The sequence below is a fragment of the Scyliorhinus torazame genome, chromosome 6 (assembly GCF_047496885.1).
Source record: "Scyliorhinus torazame isolate Kashiwa2021f chromosome 6, sScyTor2.1, whole genome shotgun sequence".
Lineage (NCBI taxonomy): Eukaryota > Metazoa > Chordata > Chondrichthyes > Carcharhiniformes > Scyliorhinidae > Scyliorhinus > Scyliorhinus torazame.
This window is the reverse complement of record NC_092712.1, coordinates 222,111,530-222,137,811: the sequence shown is the minus strand read 5'-3', so window position 1 is coordinate 222,137,811 and position 26,282 is coordinate 222,111,530. Positions and strand designations below refer to the sequence as shown.

Genomic DNA, 26,282 nt, shown 5'->3' with positions numbered 1-26,282 from the left:
TGTGTTTGGCTCCAAGATGAGCTTTCAAACACACATCTGCTCCATCAGTAAGATTACCTACATCCACCTCCGTAACATCACCTGACCCTGATACTGCCTCAGATCAATTGCTGTTGAAACCCTCATCCATGCTTTTGTAACCTTTCCTTTTACATGTAATTTCCCCCCTTCCAAAAAAGTATAATTATTTACCATACATGTTCATGTTTAGTTACCATTCCGTAAGTGTATAGGACTGATAAATCTATGAGTCACTAAAGTGTAAAGGTAATCTATTGATACGCTGCGATCTTGTGATGCTAACCTTGTCTGGAGATTTCTTTAATTGCTCACAATGATCTGTAGGATTGTCATTCTTTGGTGCTGTCCCTGGTTGCATCTTGTTCTAGTTCCAGGTGCAATCAGACTGAATAGTGATTGAGGAACTGGAATGGTTCTGATTTATCCTCCGTTATGTCTCAATGTTCTGCCTTAGTGTGCAATGACTTCATAGTACCTTGATTCCGAACCAATCCTTGTCACTTTGATTGGTTGCCACATACTTTCTGTGGGTTCTTGAGTGCAAACAGATGGTCCTAACTGCAAACTTGGCAGTTCTGTACCTGCATTTGTGTTGTGCACATTGGTAATATTCTCACTGGATTCTGAGAGAGCAGAATGGGTAAGAGTAGGTACATTGGTAGGTATTAGTCTGTCGAACATGACCTCTGCCGGTGATGGAATAGTTGCACTTAAAGGTGTCACCTTTAATAGACTTGATTTTGCAAAGCACTTCTGGCTCGTCACGTAGCACAGTGGTTAGCACTGTTGCATCATAGCACCAGAATCCCAGGTTCAATTCCCAGTTTGGCTCACTGTCTGTGTGGAGTCTGCAGGTTCTCCCTGTGTCTGAGTGGGTTTTTTCCGGGTACTCCGGTTTCCTCCCTCAAGTCCCAGAAAACGTGCTGTTCGGTAATTTGGACATTCTGAATTCTCCCTCTGTGTAACCGGACAGGTGCCGGAATGTTGTGACTAGGGGCTTTTCACAGTAACTTCATTGCAGTGTTAATGTAAGCCTACTTTTGGCAGAAGGATTATTATTATATAAACATGTGCTCATCCCAAACTCTGCTGCCCGCATCTAAATTCACTTCAACTCTTGTTCACCATAACCCATTCACTGACTCCCTGTCCAATCACACCTCCATTATAAATTTAAATCCCATCCTGGTTTTTAAGCGTCCTTCACTTTATTCCTCCCTATCTATGCAACCTCTTCCAGCCACACAAACCTCCAAGATCACAGTATTCCTCCAGTTCTAGCTTATTGCGTGTCCCTGATTTTATTCACTATAGGTGGTTGTGCTTTCAATTACCTTCTCGCTATGTTCTGGAATTCCCTTGATAAGCTTTACCTCCTCTTTATTTCCGTCTCCTTCTCTAGGGTAACCCTTAAAGCCTACCTGCTTGATTAAGCTTTTGGTCATCTGTCATGCTATCTCCTTCTGTGGTTTAGTGTCAAAATGTTTTTATTTGTTTCGCTCTTGCTAAGTGCCTCAACACATTTTGCTACATTAAAAGTGCCGTGTAAATGCAGGATATTGTTGTTGCTGCTGGGTGACAACTCCTGTTTGCAGTTGCTGTTGATGCAAATTTACAAGTACCAATGGGAGATGTGCAGGAGGTGAGTGGTTATTTCCAGGACTGCTTTGTCAGTGGTATTGTGGGTGGGCGAAAAGTAACCATTGTATGTGCTTCTAACATCAGTCTAGTCATGGTAAATTAAGGGCGCGCTGGGCAGCAACATGAACAGTTGGTGCTGTATTGGCATTGTCACCATCCTCTTGCTCGTCCTTGGGTGCGTAAAGTAGAGAATATGAGCTCTGCATTATTCTCCGAACCTATGCAATGCTGTGAAGACTGCAACTTTCTGAGGAGGTGGTGGCGTAGTGGTATTGTCACTGGATTAGTAATCCAGAGGCCCAGGACAATACTCTGGGGACTTGGGTAAATGGTGGTGCAGATGGTGAAATTTGAATAAAAATAAAAATCCAATGATGCCCATGAATGGTCGATTGTTGTAAAAACCCATCTGGTTTACTGATGTCCTTAAGGGAAGGAAATCTACCATCCTTAGTCTGGCCTTCATGTGACCCACAGCAACGTGGGTGAATCCTAAATGCCCCCTGAAATGGCAAACCATTCATTTCAAGAGCAATTAGAGATGGACAATAAATGCTCTTGGGTTTCTCTTGGGTAGAAGAGAAACCTTTGTCCCCTAGCATCTTCCAGACTCAAAGACAAAAATCAGTTGGAACTCCAACAGGGCACACACACCTGCACAACCCTTTTCTTGTTGGTTGCACACCAGCTGCAAATTGACAGAGTGGAAGCCTTTGCAGTTGATAAATACACATCGATGCTTGATCTGGGTGTTTCTTGATTACCACATCCATACAGCTGGTCCATGGGAAGCCAACCAGAGACACAAACCTGAGTCCCTGTTCATTCAATCTGGTATCACCACAAGCAAGGCTCCCATAATTAATGGTCCTTACAAATAAGCTTGTCTTATGCATTTATCATAGAATCATAAAATAAAATCATAGAATCCCTAAAGTGCAAAAGGAGGCCATTCAGCCCATCGAGTCTGCACTGACCCTCCAAAAGAGCACCCTATCTGGGCCCACTCCTCTGCCCTATTCCCCTAACCCCACCTAACCTGCATAGCATTGAAAATGAAGGGGAAATTTAGCACAACCAATCTACCTAACCTGCACATCTTTGGATTGTGGGGGGGAAACCCACGCAGAAACGGGGAGAATGTGAAAACGCCACACAGTCACACAAGGCCGGAATTGAACCCGGGTCCCTGGAGCAGTGAGGCAGCAGTGCTAACCCCTGTGTCACTGTGCAGCCCAGCCACTAACTTGAAGATCCTGCTTAAGTCTGCAAGAGGCAAGCATGTTGGAGGCAGTGGTCACTTTCATAGCCACCGGTAATGTGTGGTCACCTGAGGCAGCAGGGAGTAGATCTTCCCCTGCCTCAAGAGGCTGAAAATGACTGCTAGCACCTAACGTGACAACCTGGGACTCTGCAAATGCTGCTGTCTGACAGCTCAACGAGCCCAGTCGTAGTTTACACATCTGTTATGGGTGCTGCTGCTGCTTCCCTCTTTGCTGCCCTGCTCCAGGCCTGTCAAAAACAAGCTGCTGCTGCTCCTGCTGCCGCTGAAGGACCAAGGTACAGGTGGTTGAAGACACCAAGACTCGTAGTCGTCCTGATGTGATTCAGGAAAAGTCCAAAGTATTGAATGTAAACTCTCAGCAAAAGGCCTTTGTGAACTAACTCCCTTCACACTCACCTGTAGGCAAGACAGCAACTGCAATGCGTACTGCTTATTGATATGCCTAAATTTTAATCAGCCCCATCAATTGTTATTGTGTTTTCACTGGTGCATATCAAAGAAACCCAGGAATGCTGATATAGTTAAAGAATTGGAGTGACATGTGGAAGCCTCCTGCCCCCCCCCCCCCCCCCCCCCAAGAATCTTCTGGATAATAGCTATACTTTATTAGATAACAAGGGAAGGTTATTTTATTCTATTCAAAACTTATGTCTAGATGTTTTAACCAGAATGATAGAGAAGTGCAAAGATTTCATGAAATTAAAATGTTTGAGATCTTTAAAGTTATGATCCTAACTCAGGTTACAGTTATGTGTAATCCTACCAAGACCTGCAACCTCACAAGAGGCCCTAATTTGTTCCATGGGCTGTGATGTCTTCATGATCCTCCATTCCTCCTGTGACTCTCAGACCCCCAGCTGCCAAGAGGCTCATAATCCTCCCCAGAGGTCCACGATTCTCCCTAGGTACTCAGTCTGCTTTGCCTTGCAATTGACCAAAACCTTTATTTCCTTCCAGGGCTACGGTCCCTCCAAAATGCTCATTTTCATCAAACACTCATGATATTCCTGGGGTCCTCATTCCCTCCCAAGACCTGAGACCCTAATTTTAAGATGAGGCCTGTAATTTCCTCCTGATGTCCATGTACACCTGAGACCGCCATCTCTCCCCCTCCCCCCAAGAATCTCACTTCCATCCCATGCCCTTGTTGCCTCCTGATATCCTTGCTGCCCCGCCTGAGACCCTTGATAACCCGCTTTCATAACTGAGCAAAGTAAGTTATGGGTGCTCTCTGATTTCGAAGCAGTAATATTGTGTTGATGGGTGATATCTTTACGTAAATATATTCTAAACCACAGGTACTTCCAATGGGAGCAAGATTAAGCAAAATCGTGTCAGCACATGGAAGAACATGAAGTACAGCCTTAAATGTGTCCTCTTCTACACTTTTTAACTGCTCTGTTCTTTATTCAGGCGGCAAAACTTCCTTCAGTGAGTGAGCTGGGAATCGGTAGCTTTTACTTCAATGATTTTTCCCTGGATATTGATGGAATGATAACAGCGTCATTAAGGATGTTCATGGAACTGGGGATGGTACAGAAATTCAAAGTCGATTATGAGGTAAGAAAGGAATATGTTAAAGACACCCATTCTGTACTGCAGTATGCATTTAATGTTTTACAGTTTACCTCCTGAATCCTTCAGCCGAGTGTCCTGCTACATGGCCTAAAATATACTTTTTTGTTTTTCACTTATTTCAAGATGGCATAGCCACTGTTAATAACTTCCTCCTTAAATGATCAGAAACAAGAACCTGGGGCGCGATGCTCTGATCCCCCACCGGGTCGGAGAATCGCATGCGGCTGGCGTGAATCCCGCCCCCGCCGTGTCCCGAATTCTCCGCCACCAGATATTCGGCGGGAGCGGGGGTCGGTCGGCGGGAATCACGCCGGTTGGCGGGCGCACCCCCGGCGATTCTCCAGCCCACGATGGGCTGAAGTCCCGCCACTGTCAACCCTCACCAGTCGGCGTGGATTAGACCTCCTTTTGAACGACGGGACAAGGCGGCGCGGGCAGGCTCCGGGGTCCTGTGGGGGGCGCGGGGCGATCTGGCCCCGGGGGGGTGCCCCCACAGTGGCCTGGCCTGCGATCAGGGCCCACTGATCCGCGGGCGGGCCTATGGCGTGGGGGCACTCTTTTTCTCCCGCCTTCGCCATGGTCTTCACTATGACGGAGGCGGAAGAGACCCCTTCCCCTCCGCATGCGCGGGGATGCCATGAGCGGCCGCTGACGATCCCGTGCATGCGTTGCCCGGCGAAGTCCTTTCGGTGCCGGCTGGCGTGGCGCCAAAGACCTTTCCCGCCAGCTGGCGGAGCGGAAACTGCTCTGGCGCGGGCCTAGCCCCTCAAGGTGAGGGCTTGGCCCCTAAAGGTGCGGAAAATTCCGCACCTTTGGGGGGCCCGACGGCGGACTGATCCGCGCCGTTTTTGGCGCCGGGTAGCGGACATCGCGCTGTTTGTGGAGAATCCCGCCCCTGATTGGAAAACCTGATCCAAGGATCAGTCATTCAATCTAATATATTATTTGCTGGACGAACTTCTTAAGGCAGCAGGAATAAATAACATTTAGCTGTGTAATTCAAGAGCATTTCAGAGTCAGCTGGAGCTTTTCTCTCTGGAGATTTTTTCCTCTGTTTGCAGAGTCACTCTGACAGACCAAGATGTGGGACATCTCGCTTCTGAAACAAAATGGTGCTCTATAGCACTGATAGTTTGGCCGCAACGTGTGCCAGCGGGAAATACTCTGTGGCTGCAGTTTTCTATCACTGCTTTTCCCGCTCAGCAGCCACCCAGACTCTTAATACAACCAGCTGCCAGGCAGGAAACAGGGTAAAAAAATAAGATGGGTCTTGCCGATAAATTTGGCAGGATCATTGCCTTCCTGGATTTCCAGGTTTTTTCTGCTCTGTTCCTGTCTCTCTGAATATTGGAGCTAATGTTTTGTCTTTTGGCTGGAAGAAGATCATGTGAAATAAAGTCCTGCTGTTTGTCATTTTTATAAATGACCTGGAGGAGGGCGTAGAAGGAGGGGTGAGTAAATTTGCAGATGACACTAAAGTCAGTGGAGTTGTGGACAGTGCGGAAGGATGTTACAAGTTACAGAGGGACATAGGTAAGCTGCAGCGCTGGGCTGAGAGGTGGCAAATGGAGTTTAATGCAGAAAAGTGTGAGGTGATTCATTTTGGAAGGAATAACAGGAAGACTGAGTACTGGGCTAATGGTAAGATTCTTGGCAGTGTGGATGAGCAGAGAGATCTCAGTGTCCATGTACATAGATCCCTGAAAGTTGCCACCCAGGTTGAGAGGGTTGTTAAGAAGGCATACGGACGGTGTGTTACCTTTTATTGGTAGAGGGATTGAGTTTAGGAGCCATGAGGTCATGTTGCAGCTATACAACACTCTGGTGCGGCCGCATTTGGAGTATTGCTGTTTTGGAGAATAACTTATGAGGAAAGGCTGAGGGACTTGAGGCTGTTTTCGTTAGAGAGAAGGTTAAGAGGTGACTTAATTGAGGCAGACAAGATGATCAAAGGATTGGATAGGGTGGACAGTGAGAGCCTTTTTCCTCGGATGGTGATGTCTAGCACGAGGGGACATACCTTTAAATTGAGGGGAGATAGATATAAGACAGATGTCAGAGGTAGGTTCTTTACTCAGAGAGTAGTAAGGGCATGGATTGCCCTGCCTGCAACAGTAGTGGACTCACCAACACTAAGGACATTCAAATGGTCATTGGCTAGATATATGGACAATAAGGGAATAGTGTAGATGGGCTTTAGAGTGGTTTCACAGGTCAGTGCAACATCGAGGGCCGAAGGGCCTGTACTGCGCTGTAATGTTCTATGTTCTATACTAACATTCCACATGCCCTTTAAAATTAGTTGCTGGGACAAAGCCAAAGCTGAGCAGGAAGCCTACACTAACATTATTAATTCAAATAATCTGACACTGCAAAATTGCATGCAGTGTGTTCACTGTATTGCAGACTAGCTTTAAACTGATACTTTTGCAATACAGATATACCAAATCAGGTCCTATGTGGAGTCTAGAGGTTAATCCTATTGTTCCATAAAATGCTCTTTTTGCGAGTTGACTGCAAATTGTCATTTTGAAATTGCTATTTTTGTGCTGTCATTTTTGTGGTTGTTTAATTCGAACAGAATTCCACTTGGAGAATCTTTTGCAAAAATAGCATTACTTATCAATCACTACACAAATCAGGATCAGGGGCGAAATTCTCCGGTATCGGCACGATGTCCACCGACCGGCGCCCAAAACGGCGCAAATCAGTCGGGCATCGCGCTGCCTCAAAGGTGCGGAATCCTCCGCATCTTGGTGGGGCCGAGCCCCAACCTTAAGGGGCTAGGCCCGCGCCGGACTGACTTCCGTCCCGCCAGCTGGCGGAAGTGCCCCGCCAGCTGGCGCAGAAATGTCATCTCCGGGCGGCGCATGCGCGGGAGCGTTAGCGGCCGCTCACGGCATCCCCGCGCATGCGCTGTGGAGGGAGACTCTTCCACCTCCGCCATGGTTGAGACCGTGGCGAAGGCGGAAGAAAAAGAGTGCCCCCACGGCACAGGCCCGCCCCCGGATCGGTGGGCCCCGATCGCGGGCCAGGCCACCATGGGGGCACCCCCCAGGGCCAGATCGCCCTGCGCCCCCCCCCAGGACCCTGGAGCCCGCCCGCGCCGCCTTGTTCCGCCGGTAAGGTAGGTGGTTTAATCTACGCCGGTGGGACAGGCATTCTAGCAGCGGGACTTTGGCCCATCCGGGCCGGAGAATTCGGCAACCGGCGGGGGCGGGATTCACGCCAGCCCCCGACGATTCACCGACCCGGCGGGGGGGTTGGAGAATCTCGCCCCTGAAGTGTTAAACTGCATTTCATGATACTGTAGTTCCTGTTAATTACCCATAAATACTACATTGGTGTGCACTGAATTCCATTCTCATAAAATTGCTCTGATGTTAGTGGCAAATGATAGGAACTTATGAGATGCTATCAGCTCTTTCTTTCTTCATCTCCCAGAGTGATATTTCTTCTGTAACTTGTACCAGATAGAATTCAGGTCATGAAAAGCTGCAGGCTGAATAAACAGTCAAACCAAAACCCCAGTAATGAGTTCAAGAGGGACTCTTAAGTCCAGTGCTGTCAGAACTCATTCTCTTCCGATATATGTAGAGATAACTCCATTAATGACTTATGTTGGTTCTGGTGAATTTCAGATACCGGTGAGGGACATAATTGTTACTCTCAAGCTGTCTTTGTTCCTACATATATCTCCTGTTATTTCTGCTCTTAGCTCAAGAACGTTAGTTCTGATATGCAGTTCTCTAGTGTAGTGGAACACTAAAACAGGTTTAATATAACTTTTACAAAATAACTTTCTCATGTCAACCAACAGGACACGTTAATTTTGATCATAGTCACAACATCAACATGGCTTAAGATCAAAGACAGGAATGCGAAGTACAAATCCAACCCTAATCACTGCATTGCAAAACATGGGGCTGGATACTCCTTCCCGAGACGCCCAAAGTACGGTTCTTGATGGGACGGAGAATCAGGCAAGGGGGGATCCAACCAACGCCGGAATCAGGAAACGCGATTGTGCGGAGAATCGGTTTTGACATTGAAATTGTGGCGGAAGCTGGTTTCATGCCAAATCGTAATTCTCTGGTGCCACAACAGTGACATCAATGCGTTGCACGCCGCATGTACAGTAAACACCATTGGCATATCATTAGCGAGCCTGACCCGGTATTCTCCAGGGCCTCCTCGATTATCCGCCTCCATTGGGAGAATTCACGATGCACTTGCGCTTTTAAAAACCTGGAAACAGGTGCCGTGGCAATGAGGGAGAGCGAGGAGGTAGGACACGGAGGGGCGCGACCATGTGCTGTCGGGCCGGACACTGGCTGGGCTTGTGTTTAGAGCATAGAACATAGAACATTACAGCGCAGTACAGGCCCTTCGACCCTCGATGCTGCGTTGACCTGTGAAACCACTCAAAAGCCCATCTATACTATTCCCTTATCGTCCATATGTCTATCCAATGGCAATTTGAATGCCCTTAGTGTTGGCTAGTCCACTACTATTGCAGGCAGGGCATTCCACGCCCTTACTACTCTCTGAGTAAAGAACCTACCTCTGACATCTGTCCTATATCTATCTCCCCTCAATTTAAAGCTATGTCCCCTCATGCTGGACATCACCATCCGAGGAAAAAGGCTCTCACTGTCCACCCTATCCAATCCTCTGATCATCGTGTATGCCTCAATTAAGTCACCTCTAACGAAAACAGTCTCAAGTCCCTCAGCCTTTCCTCATAAAATCTTCCCTCCATACCAGGCAACATTCTGGTAAATCTCCTCTGCACCCTTTCCAATGCTTCCACATCCTTCCTATAATGCGGCGACCAGAATTGCATGCAATACTCCAAATGCGGCCGCACCAGAGTTTTGTACAGATGCAACATGACCTCATGGCTCCTAAACTCAATCCCTCTACCAATAAAAGGTAACACACCGTACGCCTTCTTAACAACCCTCTCAACCTGGGTGGCAACTTTCAGGGATCTATGTACATGGACACTGAGATCTCTCTGCTCATCCACACTGCCAAGAATCTTACCATTAGCCCAGTGCTCAGTCTTCCTGTTATTTCTTCCAAAATGAATCACCTCACACTTTTCTGCATTAAACTCCATTTGCCACCTCTCAGCCCAGCGCTGCAGCTTATCTATGTCCCTCTGTAACTTATAACATCCTTCCGCACTGTCCACAACTCCACTGACTTTAGTGTCATCTGCAAATTTGCTCACCCATCCTTCTACGCCCTCCTCCAGGTCATTTATAAAAATGACAAACAGCAGTGGCCCCAAAACAGATCCTTGTGGTACACCACTAGTAACTGGACTCCAGTCTGAACATTTCCCATCAACCACCACCCTTTGTCTTCTTCCAGCTAGCCAATTTCTGATCCAAACTGCTAAATCACCCTGAATCTCATGCCTCCGTATTTTCTGCGGTAGCCTACCATGGGGAACCTTATCAAACACTTTACTGTAATCCATATACACCACATCAACTGCTTTACCCTCATCCACCTGTTTGGTCACCTTCTCAAAGAACTCAATAAGGTTTGTGAGGTACGACCTACCCTTCACAAAACCGTGTTGACTATCTCTAATCAAATTATTCCTTCCCAGATGATTATACATCCTGTCTCTTATAAACCTTTCCAAGATTTTGCCCACAACAGAAGTAAGGCTCACTGGTCTATAGTTACCAGGGTTGTCTCTACTCCCCTTCTTGAACAAGGGGACAACATTTGCTATCCTCCAGTCTTCTGGCACTTCCTGTAGACAAAGATGACTTAAAGATCAAAGCCAAAGGCTCAGCAATCTCCTCCCTAGCTTCCCAGAGAATCCTAGGATAAATCCCATCTGGCCCAGGGGACTTATCTATTTTCACACTTTCCAGAATTGCTAACACCTCCTCCTTATGAACCTCAAGCCCTTCTAGTCTCGTAGCCTGAATATCAGTATTCTCCTCGACAACATTGTCTTTTTCCTGTGTGAATATGACGAAAAAAAATCATTTAGCACCTCTCAATCTCCTCGGACTCCAAGCACAACTTCCCACTACTGTACTTGAGTGGCCCTACTCTTACCCTAGTCATTCGTTTATTCCTGACATATCTATAGAAAGCTTTAGGGTTATTCTTGATCCTACCTGCCAAAGACTTCTCATGTCCCCTCCTGGCTCTTCTTAGATCTCTCTTTAGGTCCTTCCTAGCTAACTTGTAACTCTCGAGCGCCCTAACTGAACCTTCATCTCTCATCTTTACATAAGCCTCCTTCTTCCTCTTGACAAGTGTTTCGACTGCTTTAGTAAACCACGGTTCCCTTGCTCGACCACTTCCTCCCTGCCTGACAGGTACACTGATCAAGGACATGCAGTGGCTGTTCCTTGAACAAGCTCCACATTTCCATTGTGCCCATCCCCTGCAGTTTTCCTCTCCATCCGATGCATCCTAAGTCTTGCCTCATCGCATCATAATTGCCTTCCCCCCAGATATAACTCTTGCCCTGCGGTATATACCTATCCCTTTCCATTACTAAAGTAAACTTAATAGAATTGTGGTCACTATCACCAAAGTGCTCACCTACCTCCAAATCTAACACTGTCCTGGTTCATTACCCAGTAAATCCAATATGGCCTCGCCTCTCGTTGGCCTATCTACATACTGTGTCAGGAAACCCTCCTGCACACATTGGACAAAAACAGACCCATCTAAAGTACTCGAACTACAGCGTTTCCAGTCAATATTTGGAAAGTTAAAGTCCCCCATAACAACTACCCTGTTGCTTTCGCTCCTATCCAGAATAATCTTTGCAATCCTTTCCTCTACATCTCTGGAACTTTTCGGAGGCCTATAAAAAACCCCTAACAGGATGACCTCTCCTTTCCTGTTTCTAACCTCAGCCCATACTACCTCAGTAGACGAGTCCTCATCAAACGTCCTTTCTGCCACCGTAATACTGTCCTTGACTAACAATACCACCCCTCCCCCTCTTTTACCACCTTCCCTGAGCTTACTGAAATATCTAAACCCCGGCACCTGCAACAACCATTCCTGTCCCTGCTCTATCCATGTCTCCGAAATGGCCACAACATCGAAGTCCCAGGTACCAACCCATGCCGCAAATTCACCCATCTTATTCCGGATGTTCCTGGCATTGAAGAAGACACACTTTAAACCACCTTCCTGCCTGCCGGTACACTCCTGTAACTTGGAAACCTTACTCATGACCTCACTACTCTCAACCTCCTGTATACTGGAGCTACATTTCAGGTTCCCAAGCCCCTGCTGAACTAGTTTAAACCCTCCCGAAGAGCATTAGCAAATTTCCCCCCCAGGATATTGGTACCCACCTGGTCCAGGTGTAGACCATCCCGTTTGTAGAGGTCCGACCGACCCCAGAATGAGCCCCAATTATCCAGAAATCTGAAACCCTGCCTCCTGCACCATCCCTGTAGCCACGTGTTCAACTCCTCTCTCTCCCTATTCCTCATCTCGCTATCACGTGGCACGGGTAGCAAAGCAGAGATAATAACTCTGTTTGTCCTAGATCTAGGTTTCCACCCTAGCTCCCTGAATTCCTGCCTTACATCCCTATCCCTTTTCCTACCTATGTCGTTGGTACCTATGTGGACCACGACTTGGGGCTGCTCCCCCTCCCCCTTAAGGATCCCGAAAACACGATCCGAGACATCACTCACCCTGGCACCTGGGAGGCAACACACGAACCGTGAGTCTCTCCCGTTCCCACAGAATCTCCTATCTATCCCCCTAACTATGGAGTCTCCAATGACTAATGCTGTACTCCTCTCCCCCCTTCCCTTCTGAGCAACAGGGACAGACTCTGTGCCAGAGACCTGTACCCCATGGCTTACCCCGGTAAGTCGTCCCCCCCAACAGTATCCAAAGCGGTATACTTGTTACTAAGGGGAACGACCACAGGGGATCCCTGTACTGACTGCTTCCTCCCAGCCCTTCTCACCATCACCCATCTATCTTTATTCTTCGGAGTAACTACATCCCTGAAGCTTCTATCTATGACCACCTCTGCCTCCCGAATGATCCGAAGTTCATCCAGCTCCAGTTCCCTAACCCAGTTTCTGAGGACCTGGAGATGGGTGCACTTCCCACAGATGAAATCAAAGAACAAAAGAACAAAGACATGTACAGCACAGGAACAGGCCCTTCGGCCCTCCAAGCCCGTGCCGACCATGCTGCCCGACTAAACTACAATCTTTTACACTTCCTGGGTCTGTATGCCTCTTTTCCCATCCTATTCATGTATTTGTCAAGATGCCCCTTAAATGTCACTATCGTCCCTGCTTCCACCACCTCCTCTGGTAGCGAGTTCCAGGCACCCACTACCCTCTGCGTAAAAAACTTGCCTCGTACATCTACTCTAAACCTTGCCCCTCTCACCTTAAACCTATGCCCCCTAGTAATTGACCCCTCTACCCTGGGGAAAAGCCTCTGACTATCCACTCTGTCTCTGCTCCTCATAATTTTGTAGACCTCTATCAGGTCGCCCCTCAACCTCCGTCGTTCCAGTGAGAATAGACCGAATTTATTCAACCGCTCCTCATAGCTAATGCCCTCCATACCAGGCAACATGCTGGTAAATCTCTTCTGCACCCTCTCTAAGGCCTCCACATCCTTCTGGTAGTGTGGCGACCAGAATTGAACACTGTACTCCAAGTGTGACCTAACTAAGGTTCTATACAGCTGCAACATGGCTTGCCAATTCTTGTACTCAGTGCCCTGGCCAATGAAGGCAAGCATGCCGTATGCCTTCTTGACTACCTTCTCCACCTGTGTTGCCCCTTTCAGTGACCTGTGGACGTGTACACCTAGATCTCTCTGACTTTCAATACTCTTGAGGGTTCTACCATTCACTGTATATTCCCGACCTTCCAAAATGCATTACCTCACATTTGTCCGGATTAAACTCCATCTACCATCTCTCCGCCCAAGCCTCCAAACAATCTAAATCCTGCTGTATCCTCTGACAGTCCTCATTGCTATCCGCAATTCCACTAACCTTTGTGTCGTCTGCAAACTTACTAATCGGACCAGTTACATTTTCCTCCAAATCATTTATATATACTACAAACAGCAAAGGTCCCAGCACTGATCCCTGCAGAACACCACTGGTCACAGCCCTCCAATTAGAAAAGCATCCTTCCATTGCTACTCTCTGCCTTCTATGACCTACCCAGTTCTGTATCCACCTTGCCAGCTCACCCCTGATCCCGTGTGACTTCACCTTTTGCACTAGTCTACCATGAGGGACCTTGTCAAAGGCCTTACTGAAGTCCATATACACAACATTCACTGCCCTACCTGCATCAATCATCTTAGTGACCTCCTCGAAAACCTCTATCAAGTTAGTGAGACACAACCTCCCCTTCAGAAAACCATGCTGCCTCTCACTAATACGTCCATTTGCTTCCAAATGGGAGTAGATCATGTCTCGAAGAATTCTCTCCAGTAATTTCCCTACCACTGGTGTAAGGCTCACCCGCCTGTAGTTCCCTGGATTATCCTTGCTACCCTTCTTAAACAGAGGAACAACATTGGCTATTCTCCAGTCCTCCGGGACATCACCTGAAGACAGTGAGGATCCAAAGATTTCTGCCAAGGCCTCAGCAATTTCCTCTCTAGTCTCCTTCAGTATTTTGGGGGTAGATCCCATCAGGCCCTGGGGACTTATCTACCTTAATATTTTTCAAGACGCCCAACACCTCGTCTTTTTGGCTCTCAATGTGACCCAGGCTATCTACACACCCTTCTCCTGACTCAACATCCACCAATTCCTTCTCTTTGGTGAATACTGATGCAAAGTATTCATTTAGTACCTCGCCCATTTCCTCTGGCTCCACACATAGATTCCCTTGCCTATGCTTCAGTGATCCAACCCTTTCCCTGGCTACCCTCTTGCTTTTTATGTACGTGTAAAAAGCCTTGGGATTTTCCTTAACCCTATTTGCCAATGACTTTTCATGACCCCTTCTAACCCTCCTGACTCCTTGCTTAATCAGCAGGGACACTGACAGCGTCCCTCACCTGAAACATTCTGCAGGAGGAACATTGCACTACCTTCCCTGCCATCCTCTCTCGATAAAAAAAGAAAAAGAAAGAAAGAGCTTACCTGTTATTCACTCCCGTTCTCAGCAAGCTCTCACTCAGCAACCTCTGCGCCCCGCACGATAACACCTGCGGGAAAATAAAATAAAAACTACTTACCAGTCACCAGCCAGTCCCTTACCTGCAGGCTGTGACGTCACGGTCCAACTTCTTTCGACTTCTACCTGCCCTCGAGCCTTCCTCTTGATCTTTACAGCGGTTGTTTTTTTTTTTTGGTTAGAGGAGGGAGTTGGGAGGGAAACACTGAAGAAGTGTTTTGGGTTTCAATGTCACTTGACAACAGCTCCTCCACAAACCACCTTCAAGTTAGGGTGAGTACACAGACGTATGCAAATTTCCCCCGCAACAGCCAATCAGCAGCTCCGCTCTACTGCCCTCTGCTGGATGCTTGTCTTCACTTGAACAGCTAGGGTCTCTTGCTGAGGTACACCTTCAAGTTAGGCGGAGCACACGGACGTACGCACATTTCCCCCACAACAGCCAATCCGCAGCTCCACTCTACTGCCCTCTGCTGGCTGCTTGTCTTCACTTGAACAGCTAGGGTCTCTTGCTGAGGTACACCTTCAAGTTAGGGTGAGCACACGGACGTATGCAAATTTCCCCACAACAGCCAATCAGCAGCTCCGCTCTACTGCCCTCTGCTGGATGCTTGGCTTCACTTGAAGAGCTCTTGGGGTCTTGGGTCTGTTTGGGGGGGGAGCATTGATGGAACGCCCCCCATGGGACTCGGGCAGAGTTCAGGCACAGACCGCCACCGCGCGGCCTGCAAAGTCGCCATCTTGCTGCGCACCCCACTGACCACCCACCATGGCCTTGGTTTTGCAGAGTGACACCGGCCATATTGGTGCTCCCAACACGCCCGTGCCCCACACTCCGCATACCACCCCCCCCCCCCCCCCCAAACTGGCCGCCACCTGTTGACATCACACAGCCCACACAAGGGCAATGTCCACAGTAGCCCAATAAGTGGGGTGCCTGATGGGGGCAGTGGAGCCTACTTCTGGCCTGGGCATTACCAGCCAACGGTACCCCTTGCAGAAGTGAGGCAAGGCAGAGTGAGTTTTAAGCTTTAATCTTGGGAATTTGCTGCAGAGCGAGAAGATGTGCTCTTTGCTTTTTCTCGTTGCTTTGTAACTTTTAAATCTTCAGAGCATGGTCTTGCCCTGCTGCAGCAGAAGATACAAGAGAGAGAGCTGATTGCTAATTAGTGGGCAAGGTTGATAAGCGTTTACAAATTTCATCAATTATAGTTTGAAAATAGGTTTTGTGGTTTATAATCTGTAAGGGATTTAATTGATAGTAACAAGGACAAGCGAAGAAGGGCCATCGAAAATTGGATTTAATCTAATATCAAGCATTTTCAAAAGCTTTAATTTAAAAGGGTAAGTCAGGGCAGGAGAATTCAAAGTCTTGGTTTGTTCCTCTTGCTGCATGTGGGAACCGGGGACATTTCAAGTGCCTGGGGACGGCATCTGTGCAGGAAGTGTCTCCAGCTACAGCTACTGGAACCCCGCGTTCCAAAGCTGGAGAGGCCGCTGGGGACACTGTGGAGCATCCATGAGGTGGAGAGTATCGTGGATAGCACGTATAGCAAGATGGTCTCAACGCAGGCTCAGACTCCACATACAGGAAAAGAATGGGTGACCACCAGACAGAGCAAGAAAGCTAGGCAGGCAGTGCAGGAACCTCCTGTAGCCATTCTCCTGCAAAACAGATATCCCATTTTGGATACTGTTGAGGAGAATGACCTCTCAGGGGAAAGCAGCATCAGCCAAATTTGTGGTTCTTCTGCAGAAAGGAGGAGTAAAAAGTGTAGAGTGTAGGGGATTCAATTGTAAGGTGAATAGATAGGCGTTTCTGTGGCTGCAAATAAGACTCCAGGGTGGTATGTTGCCTCCCTGGCGCTAGGGTCAAGGATGTCTCGGAACAGTTATAGGACATTCTGGAAGGGGCGGGTGAACAGCTGCTGATCGTGGTACACATCGGCACCAACGATATGGGTAAAAGAAAAGCGATGAGTTCCTGAAAGCAGAATATAAGGAATTAGGAAGAAAGTTGTGAAGTCAGACCTCAAAGGTAATGATCTCAGGATTACTACCAGTGCCACGTGCTAGTCAGAGTAGAAATAGTAGAATGTATCAGATGAATGTGTGACTGAAGAGATGGTGTGAGGGTGAAGGTTTCAGATTCCAGGGATATTGGGACCAGTTCTGGGGAAGGTCGGACCCGTACAAACTGGGCAGGACCGGGACTGATGTCCTTGGGGGGGGCCACCTGCTAGAGCGGTTGCGGGGGGGTGTTTAAACTAATGTGGCAGGGGGGTGGGAGCCAAGGATTCAGAGCAGGGGAAATCAGAAACAAGAGAAAAAGACAGAAAGGAGAATAAGAAAAGTGCTAGGCAGAGAAATCAAGGGCCTGTATCAGATAATAACACTGTAATCAATAGAAAGGAAGGGACAGGATACAATAAAAGCACTAGCCTTAAGGTTTTGTACCTGAATGCGCAGATCATTCAAAATAAATTGGATGGATTTGTTGCGCAGATAGATGTAAAAGGATATGATATATCATAGAATCATAGAATTTACAGTGCAGAAGGAGGCCATTCGGCCCATCGAGTCTGATCCGGTCCTTGGAAAGAGCACTCTACCCAAGTCCACACCCTATCCCCGTAACCCAGTAACCCCACCCAACCTTCTTGGACACTAAGGGAAATTTAGCATGGCTAATCCACCCAACCCGCACATCTTTGGACTATGGGAGGAAACCGGACACCCGGAGGAGACCCACGCAGTCACGGGGAGAACGTGCAGACTCCACACAGACAGTGACCCAAGCTGGGAATCGAACTTGGGACCCTGGAACTGTGAAGCAACTGTGCTACCGTGCTGCCCACTTTCCATTTCAATGGGATTCATTTCAATTGGGATTACGGAGATTTGGCTCCAAGGTGACCAAGGATGGAATCTAAACATTGAGGGCTATTCAGTTTTTAAGAAGGACAGGAAGAAAGGAAAAGGTGGTGGAGGTGCAGTGTTGAGAAAGAAGATATTGATACAATATTGAGGAAAGATATTCGTGCAGATGATGTGGAATCTGTCTGGAGGAGTTAAGAAACATCAAGGGGCAAAAAACATTCGTGGGGGTGGTATACAGACCATCAAACTGCAGAGGTAATGTTGGGAATAGCATTAGACAGGAAATCAGAGATGCATGTGATAAAGGAACATCTGTGATTAGGGTGTCTTTAACCTGCATACAGATTGGGTAAGTCAAATTCGTCACAGTACAATAGAGGAGGAATTTCTGGAGTGTTTACGGGTTGGTTTTCTAGATCAATATGTTGAGAAACCAACAAGGGAACAGACTGTCTTGACTGGGTGTTGTGCAATGAGAAACCATTAGTTGTCAATCTAGTTGTGAGAACCCTTGGGGATGAGTGACCATAATATGTTAGAATTCTTTATCAAAGTGAATAGTGAGGTAGTGAATTCTGAGACCAAGGTCCTGAACCTCAATAAAGGTAACTATGATGGTATGAAGCATGAGCTGGCAATAATGCAACCATTCAAGGAATGAAAAGGTGGGGCAAAATTCTCCCCCAACGGCGCGATGTCCGCCGAATGGCGCCAAAGACGGCGCCAATCAGACGGGCATCGCGCCGGCCCAAAGGTGCGGAATGCTCCGCATCTTTGGGGGCCTAGCCCCAACATTGAGGGGCTAGGCCGACGCCGGAGGGACTTCCGCCCCGCCAGCTGGCGGAAATGGCGTTTGTTGCCCCGCCAGCTTGCGCGGAAATGCGGCGCATGCGCGGGAGCGTCAGCGGCCGCTGACAGTTTCCCGGCGCATGCGCGGGAGCGTCAGCGGCCGCTGAAATTTTCCCGTGCATGCGCAGTGGGGAGAGTCTCTTCCGCCTCCGCCATGGTGGAGGCCGTGGCGGAGGCGGAAGGGAAAGAGTGCCCCTACGGCACAGGCCCGCCCGCGGATCGGTGGCCCCGATCACGGGCCAGGCCACCGTGGGGGCACCCCCTGGGGTCAGGTCACCCCGCGCCCCCCCCCAGGACCCCGGAGCCCGCCCACGCCGCCTGGTCCCGCCGGTAAATACCAGGTTTGATTTACGTCGGCGGGACAGGCAATTTCTGGGCGGGACTTCGGCCCATCCGGGCCGGAGAATCCAGCGGGGGCTCCCGCCAAACGGCGCGGCCTGATTCCCGCCCCCGCCCAATCTCCGGTACCGGAGACTTCGGCGAGGGCGGGATTCACAGCGGGCAACGGCCATTCTCCGACCCGGCGGGGGGTCGGAGAATGACGCCCGTGAACTCCAAATGTTGGTTATTCCACTTTGGAACAAGAGTAGAAAGGGAACTGTGTCCAAACCATGGCTTACAAGGGAAATTAGATATAGTGGGTGGAATTCTCCCCCCCCCCCCCCCCCACGCCGAGTGGGAGAATCGACCGGGCGCCGCGCGAGTCCCGCCCCGACGCCCGCACGAGATTCTCCCCCCAAACCGGCACGGCGCGAATCACGGCTGGCCGCTGGGAGAATCGCCGCTTGCCGTTGGTAATGGGCAAGCGGTGATTCTCCGGCCCAAATGGACCGAGAAGCCAGCCCAACACGACAGGTTCGCGCCGGAGCCATTCAAGCCTGGTCGCTGCCAGTGGGAACAGCGCGGGAACGCTGTGGGGGCGGCCTGTGGTGGGGCGAGGGGGGTTCCTGCACCGGGGGAGGGGGTCAAAAGGGGTCTGGCCCGCAATCGGGGCCCACAGATCGGCGGGCCGGCCTCTCTGAAGGAGGAGCTCCTTTCCTCTGCTACCCCGCAAGATCCATCCGACATCTTCTTGCGGGGAGGCCGCGGGGAGGACGGCAAACGCGCATGCGCAGGTGACGTCATTTACGCGGCGCCAGTCGTGTCATTTACGCGGCGCCAAGGCCCGGTGCGCGTAAATGACGCGGCGCCGCTCCTAGCCCCCGGGGGCGGGAGAATAGGGGGCTGAGAACGGCCTCCGACTGGGCGCAATTCTCCCATCAGGAGACTAAATCCCGACGCCGGAGTGAAAACCGGAGTGAAACACTCCGGTTTTCACTCCAGCGTTGGGACTTAAGTCTCCCGATGTGAGAATTGCGCCCAGTATTGGATTCAAAGAAAAGGCATACAAATTTGCAAGAAAAAGCAATAGACCTGAGGATTGGGAACATTTTTAAATTAGGCAGACCAAGGGATTGATTAAGCGGAAAATGCAATTTGAGAGCAAACTAGCAGGGAATATAAATACTGACAGTAAAAGTCTCTATACGTATGCAAATAGAAAAACATTAATAAAAACTAATGTAGCCCCCTTACAATTCGAAACGGGGAAATGGCTGAGGAACTAAATTTGTACTTTGCTTCTGTCTGCACAAAGGAAGACATGACTAATGTACCGGATGTTCTGAGAAACACAGGCTGGGATTCTCCGAAATCCAGGCCAAGCGTTGACGCCGGCGTCATAACTGGCACGAGCGACGCCGGCATCAACGGACCTCCAGGCACAGGCATTCATCCCTTCCTAGGGGGCTAGTACGGCGCCAGAGTGTTGTGCGCTTGAAAGCCGGCGCGACACGGCCGGCGCGGATCCGCGCATGCATGTGGGTTGCCGTCTCCGCGCCGGCTCCTGGGAAATATGGCAGAGCCCTCCAGGGGCCCGGAGCGGAGGAACATAGGTCCCCCCCGGAATTAGCCCGCCCGCCGATCGATAGGCCCCGATCACGGGCCTGGCCACCGAGGAGGCCCCCCCTCCCCCCCCGGTGTCGGATCCCTGCTCCCTCACCAGGACGGCCACCGGAGCCAGAACTCCGAGGTCCCGCCGGGTGGGACCATACGTAACCCACGCCGGCGGAATTTGGTGGGCACTAGGCCCGTCAAGGCGTGGAGAATTGCCATGGGGGTCGCTTTCAACGGCCCCGACTGGCGCGGCAGCGACCAGGCTGGCGCAATTCACACAGATTCTTTAGACTCTGGAATGGTTCCTACAGATTGAAAGGCAGCACGGTAGCATTGTGGAAGCACAATTGCTTCACAGCTCCAGGGTTCCAGGTTCGATTCCGGCTTGGGTCACTGTCTGTGCGGAGTCTGCACATCCTCCCCGTGTGTGCGTGGGTTTCCTCCGGGTGCTCCGGTTTCCTCCCACAGTCCAAAGCTGTGCAGGTTAGGTGGATTGGCCATGATAAATTGCCCTTCGTGTCCAAAATTGCCCTTCGTGTTGGGTAGAGTTACTGGGTTATGGGGATAGGGTGGAGGTGTTGACCTTGGGTAGGGTGCTCTTTCCAAGAGCCGGTGCAGACTTGATGGGCCGAATGGCCTCCTTCTGCACTGTAAATTCTATGATTAAATGTAACCTCGCTATTCAAAAAGCGAAGTAGAGAGAAAACAGGGAAATATAGACTAGTGAGCCTACTGTCGGTGGTAGGGAAGTTGCTGGAGTCCATTATCAAGGATTTCATAGCACAACATTTGGAAAGTAGCCTGGATTTACCAAAGGAAATCATGCTTGACAAATCTGCTAGACTTTTTTGAAGATGTAACTAGTAGAGTTGACCAGGGGTGGATGTGGTTTATTTAGGCGTTCAGAAGGCTTTCGAGAAGGCATCACATAGCAGACTAATATGCAAAGTTACGGGTAGTGTCTTGAGATGGATAAAAAGCTGATTAGCACACAGGAAGCAAACGTTTGGAATAAATGGGTCTTTTTTCTGATTGATAGGCAGTGACTAGTGGGGTAGATCTGTGCTAGGATCTCAACTGTTCACATTATATATTAATGAGTTGGACGAGGGAACTAAATATATTATCTCCAAATTTGCAGATGATACAAAGTTAGGTGGGAGGCTGAGCTTTGAGGAGGATGCAGAGATGCATCAATGAGATTTGGACAGGCTGAGTGAGTGGGCACATGCATGGCAGATGCAGTTTAATGTGGACAAATATGAGGTTATCTGCTCCGGTATCAAAATAGGAAGGCAGGTTATTGAATGGGTGTAAGTTGAGAGAGGTGGATACTCAGCGAGACCTTAGTGCCCTCGTGCATCAGTCGCTGAAAGTAAGCACAAAAGTGCAGCAGGCAGTAAAGAAAGCAAATGGTATGTTGGCCTTCATAGCGAAATGATTTGAGTATAGGAGAGGAGATGTTTTACTGCAATCGTATAGGGCGTTGGTGAGGCCACATCTGGAGTATTGTGCGCAGTTTTGGTGACCTTATCTGAGGAAGGATGTTCTTGATGGAGAGAGTGCAGCAAAGGTTTACCAGGCTGATTCCTGGAATGGCGGGGCTCATAGAATCATAGAATTTACAGTGCAGAAGGAGGCCATTCGGCCTATCGAGTCTGCACCGGCGCTTGGAAAGAGCACTCAAGCCCACAAGCTCCGTGTATGCCCCGTAACCCAGTAACCACAACTACACCTAACCTTTTGGGACACTAAGGGCAATTTACCATGGCCAATACACCTGACCTGCACATCTTTGGACTTTGGACTGTGGGAGGAAACCGGAGCACCCGGAGGAAATCCACGCAGACATGGGAGAACGTGCAGACTCCACACAGACAGTGACCCAAGGCTGGAATCGAACCTGGGACCCTGGAGCTGTAAAGCAATTGTGCTAACCACTGTGCTACCATGCTGCCCTGTGCTACCGTGCTGACTTATGAAACTAAATCGGTTAGGATTATATTCTTTGGAATTTAGAAGACTGAAAGGGATCTCATAGAAGCTTACAAAAGTCAAACAGGATTAGACAGGGGAGATTCTCAAAGAATGTTCTCGATGGTGGGGGAGTCCAAAACTAGTGGTCATAGTTTGAGTATATGTGAGTTGGGCATGGAGACAAAACCCACCTTGTTCTGTTTAAAAAATTTTTTTTTTCTGTTTTGTAATTAGTTTTATTGTAAGCTTTGGGCTATGCTTATTGTTATTTTTTCTTATCATTTGTATTTCTATTTTTGTCATGTAAAAACACTGATTGGAAAAACTTTAATAAAACATTGATTAAAATTTTTTTTTTAAACAGTTTGAGTATATGGGTAACCTTTAAGGGCTGAAGTGAGGAGAAATTTCTTCGCCCAGCGAGTGGTGAATCTGTGGTATTCGCTGCCATAGAAGGTAGTTGAGACCAAAACGTTGTGGAATTTCAAGAAAGAATTAGATATAGCACTTGGGACTAAAGGGATCAAGAGATATGACACGGGGATGGGAGGCAAGATCAGGGTATTGAGCCTGATGATCAGACATGATCATAATGAATGGCGGAGCAGGCTCGAACGGCCAAATGGCCTCCGCCTGCGTCTATTTTCCATGTTTCTATGTGTCCGTGTCCCTGGCCAGTCCCCACCTAGTCAGTGAACCTGAAGGTGACCAGAGCGTCCCAAGCGCGTTGGTCGTGGCGCACACATTGTGCAGCCTCCCGTGCCTGCCTGGGCCCCATGTCCTGCCCATCTTCGCCCTGCCCCACAACCTCCTCTTCGGGGGAAGCCTGGCATTCATCCTCCTCCAGCACGTCGACCCTCTGTTCCGCGATGTTGTGGGAGATGCAGCAGGTTGCCATGATACAGCCGGCCCTCTGGCGCCATACTGAAGCGTGTCTCCAGAGCCGATAGTCCCTGCTCTGTGACTGCATCTCCACAATCGATGGGACAGTCCGTTCCAGAAGCCCGAAACCTGACTGGATAGCAGCTAGTCCCGGGGCAGCCTGCCATTCAACAGTCCTCCTCCTCGGTAGTTCCTACCTCCACCTGCCGCACCAGAGCATGATAGTGCCCCAAGAGTCACTTCACTGAAGTGCCCAGCCAAGGTGAGTATCTGTGGGATGGTGGAGGGTGTTGGAGACAGCCGTGACCAGATATTCGTGTCATCCTTGGGCACAGATATGCTGGATCTCGGGTCTATGGCCTGCGTCCTTGTCGCTGTCATTGTCGCTGGTCGGCACCTGGGGTTCTGGCTGTGGCTGGAGGCGGAGGATAGCAGAAGGGCCCACCCAATCACCAGCAGCTCCTGCAATGCACAAGGCAAGATTGCGGGGTGTGGGGGTGCATGGAGGGAGGGAGTAGAGGTGGTGGAATGGGGGTGGTGTGAGGTGACACACTCCATGGGAAACCCCAACTCAATGGGGTCTCACTTCCTCACCTGACTTCGATCTCCACCCTTACCTCGGTCGCGCAAACCACGCACAGGGGCGGCCCGCTGCTCTGCGAGGGGCCGCAGGTCCTGCGGTCCCCCTCCAGTCAGTCTTCTCCCACTCCCGACGATTACAGTTGGCCTTCTCGGCCGGGGGGGGGGGGGGGGGGGGGGAACAGAAAACGCACAGTGTTAAACAACCCGTCGCATGCAGCCCAGGGGCTGGGTAGCTAGTGGCTCAGTGACGGCTGATATGGGTGCCAGGATGTGGTTCTGGGTGGGGTTTCACCAGGCCTCTGGGTTGGGGGGAGGGGCTAGGGTTAAGAACGTGTGGGACGGGGGTTGGTGCCAGGGGCACAGTGCTGCCTACTCACCCTGGTCGCCCTGAGGAGGTTTTGCAGTTTCTTCCGGCAATGCTGGCCGTACCAGACGGTATTTGCTGACGGCGCTGACAGCCTCTGCCAGCCCCGCCCAGGCACGGCGAAAGGCAGCGGCTGTCAGCCTTCTTCCCAGGCTGGGGTACAGGGTCGCTCACCTCTCCAACAGCTTCTAGCAGAGTGTCAAGCTTGCCGTCCGTAAAACGGGGTGCCGCTCTCCGCGCTGCCATCTTGTTAGTTGGGATGGTGTGTGTGGGGAGTGAAGTGTGTATTTGCGGCTGCAGCTTGTCAGCCTCCTGAGTGTCAATCGCGAACCCAGCTAATCCTGCACCGTTTGTCATTGTGTTCCACGTGCTAACCCCTTAACTGTCATTGAATCGATCCAGGTACGGCTCCAGTTTTGCTATCATGGAACTCTGCAAATCCTGCCCCGGTGTCAACACTTAGGGCGGGTTTCTCCGTCCCGCTGCACCAGATTTCTGGTGTAGCACGCCGTTGGGATTCTCTGTTTTGCCGGCTAGTCAATGGGTTTCCCAATTTGGGCAGTCCCACGCTGTCGGAAAAACCCCCGGGCTGCCGGTAAAATGGGGAATCCCAACCGTGGAGAATTCAGCTCCTAGTCTCAGGAACGGAGAGTTCCGCTGATAGTCTCCCAAATGGAGAATTTCACTCTCATCCTGTACAATCCTTTTTGCTAATATCTTTCAATTTTGCATGTCCGATATGCTGCCATTTTCTTCATACTTTCGGTCATTTTACTTTTATCTGTTGTCTCATGTATCTTTTTGCTTTTGAAATTACAACTTGTTACATTTTCAAATAACTTTTGCATGAGTCTCTGAGAATTGGCATCCCAATCATCTGATGCTGGTGTTTCGCAACAATGAAAGTGACATACAGATCTTATGCAAGGGGCTGGATTTGAAGACGGTGGCGTTTTATGCCAAGAAAAACGATGCAAAAGCCGATCCTCCGTCTGGTGGGGGCCAGCAGGCACGCAGCCTAAAGCCCCCGTCTTTACCTTCAGATATGGCCGAAGAATTGTCGGGTCCGTGGCCGTGCATGCACATGGCGGCGGCCTGCAGCGGCCGCGCCATACAAGGATCCGGTCTGCCAAAAACGTTCCCCCTTTGACCAGGCTCGCCATCCCCGGACCACCCCCACCAATGCTCCAAGCCCCCGCTTGTCCGTGGAACGGCTCCTCCCCCGACTGTGGCGGCGCTGGATTCAATCCGCAGCTGCAACATGGGTTCACGATTAAAAAAAGAATGTCTTCCACGCCAAGGGGAACTTGACCCATCCGGGGCGGAGCATTGGGGGAGGGTCTCAGGCGACGTCCAGACGTCTTTCCGATGGCGTGCGCCGTAATCTGCGAGTATGCCGTTTTCGAGGGGGCAAAGTATTGCAAAAGTTTCACTAAAGTTAATTATTGACACTTCCGAAGCAGTGTTGTTTCAGCTGAGATTATTATGAATGCTTGGTTGTGTTTCAAAAGCTACAAAGCACTTATCTCATGGGAGCTTTGAACATATTGATTGACAGTTTAAAGACACCATTAAGATAGTCTTTGATGTAGTTGCTGAATAGAGGTGTGTTATTTTTATAATAGATTAACCAAAGATTTTGAAATCTTTGAGTGGGTTTTATGAATGGGAGTTATATTTCTGTATTAAATCTGTATGAGCTCTATTAGATTGTTAGAAGTGATTTTCAGCTCTACATGGCTCCCAGTCACCACTCACCTTATTGAGATGTCAGTGTCCATTGATCTACCTCTCAGCTTGAAGCAGTCCCAGAATTGGCCACCATTTCTGGTGGCTCTGCTGAGATGGAAGAGCTGTCAAGCCTTCGATTGGGCTGCAGCTTTTGGAGACAGCTTCTTTTTTGTTAAAGGGTCAAGAGCCATGCTGGCAACTAATCAATTGATAGATGGATATAAAATGTGAGTGGAGTGTTCTCCTAAACGGCAACGGTGGTGTTATGACACCGTGTGCAAGTGCGCGGTCAATTCCAGGCCCACATGCCCTGGGGTCACAAGTAAAGTGAGTTAACCAATAATTTTTATAAAAATTGCCAAAATCTTTGACC

The 26,282-nt window shown here is 49.5% G+C and overlaps 1 protein-coding gene across 5 annotated transcripts in view; it reads left to right on the top strand.

The window, feature by feature from the left end:
• The window catches only part of pde11al (phosphodiesterase 11a, like), a 476,822-nt gene that overhangs the window by 325,118 nt on the left and 125,422 nt on the right, over positions 1 to 26,282 (top strand). For all 5 annotated transcript variants that reach the window (XM_072509449.1, XM_072509448.1, XM_072509447.1 and 2 more), the window contains one exon: positions 4,361 to 4,507. In XM_072509449.1, coding sequence (XP_072365550.1) covers positions 4,361 to 4,507 — 147 coding nt within the window. The remainder of the gene's footprint in view (positions 1 to 4,360; positions 4,508 to 26,282) is intronic.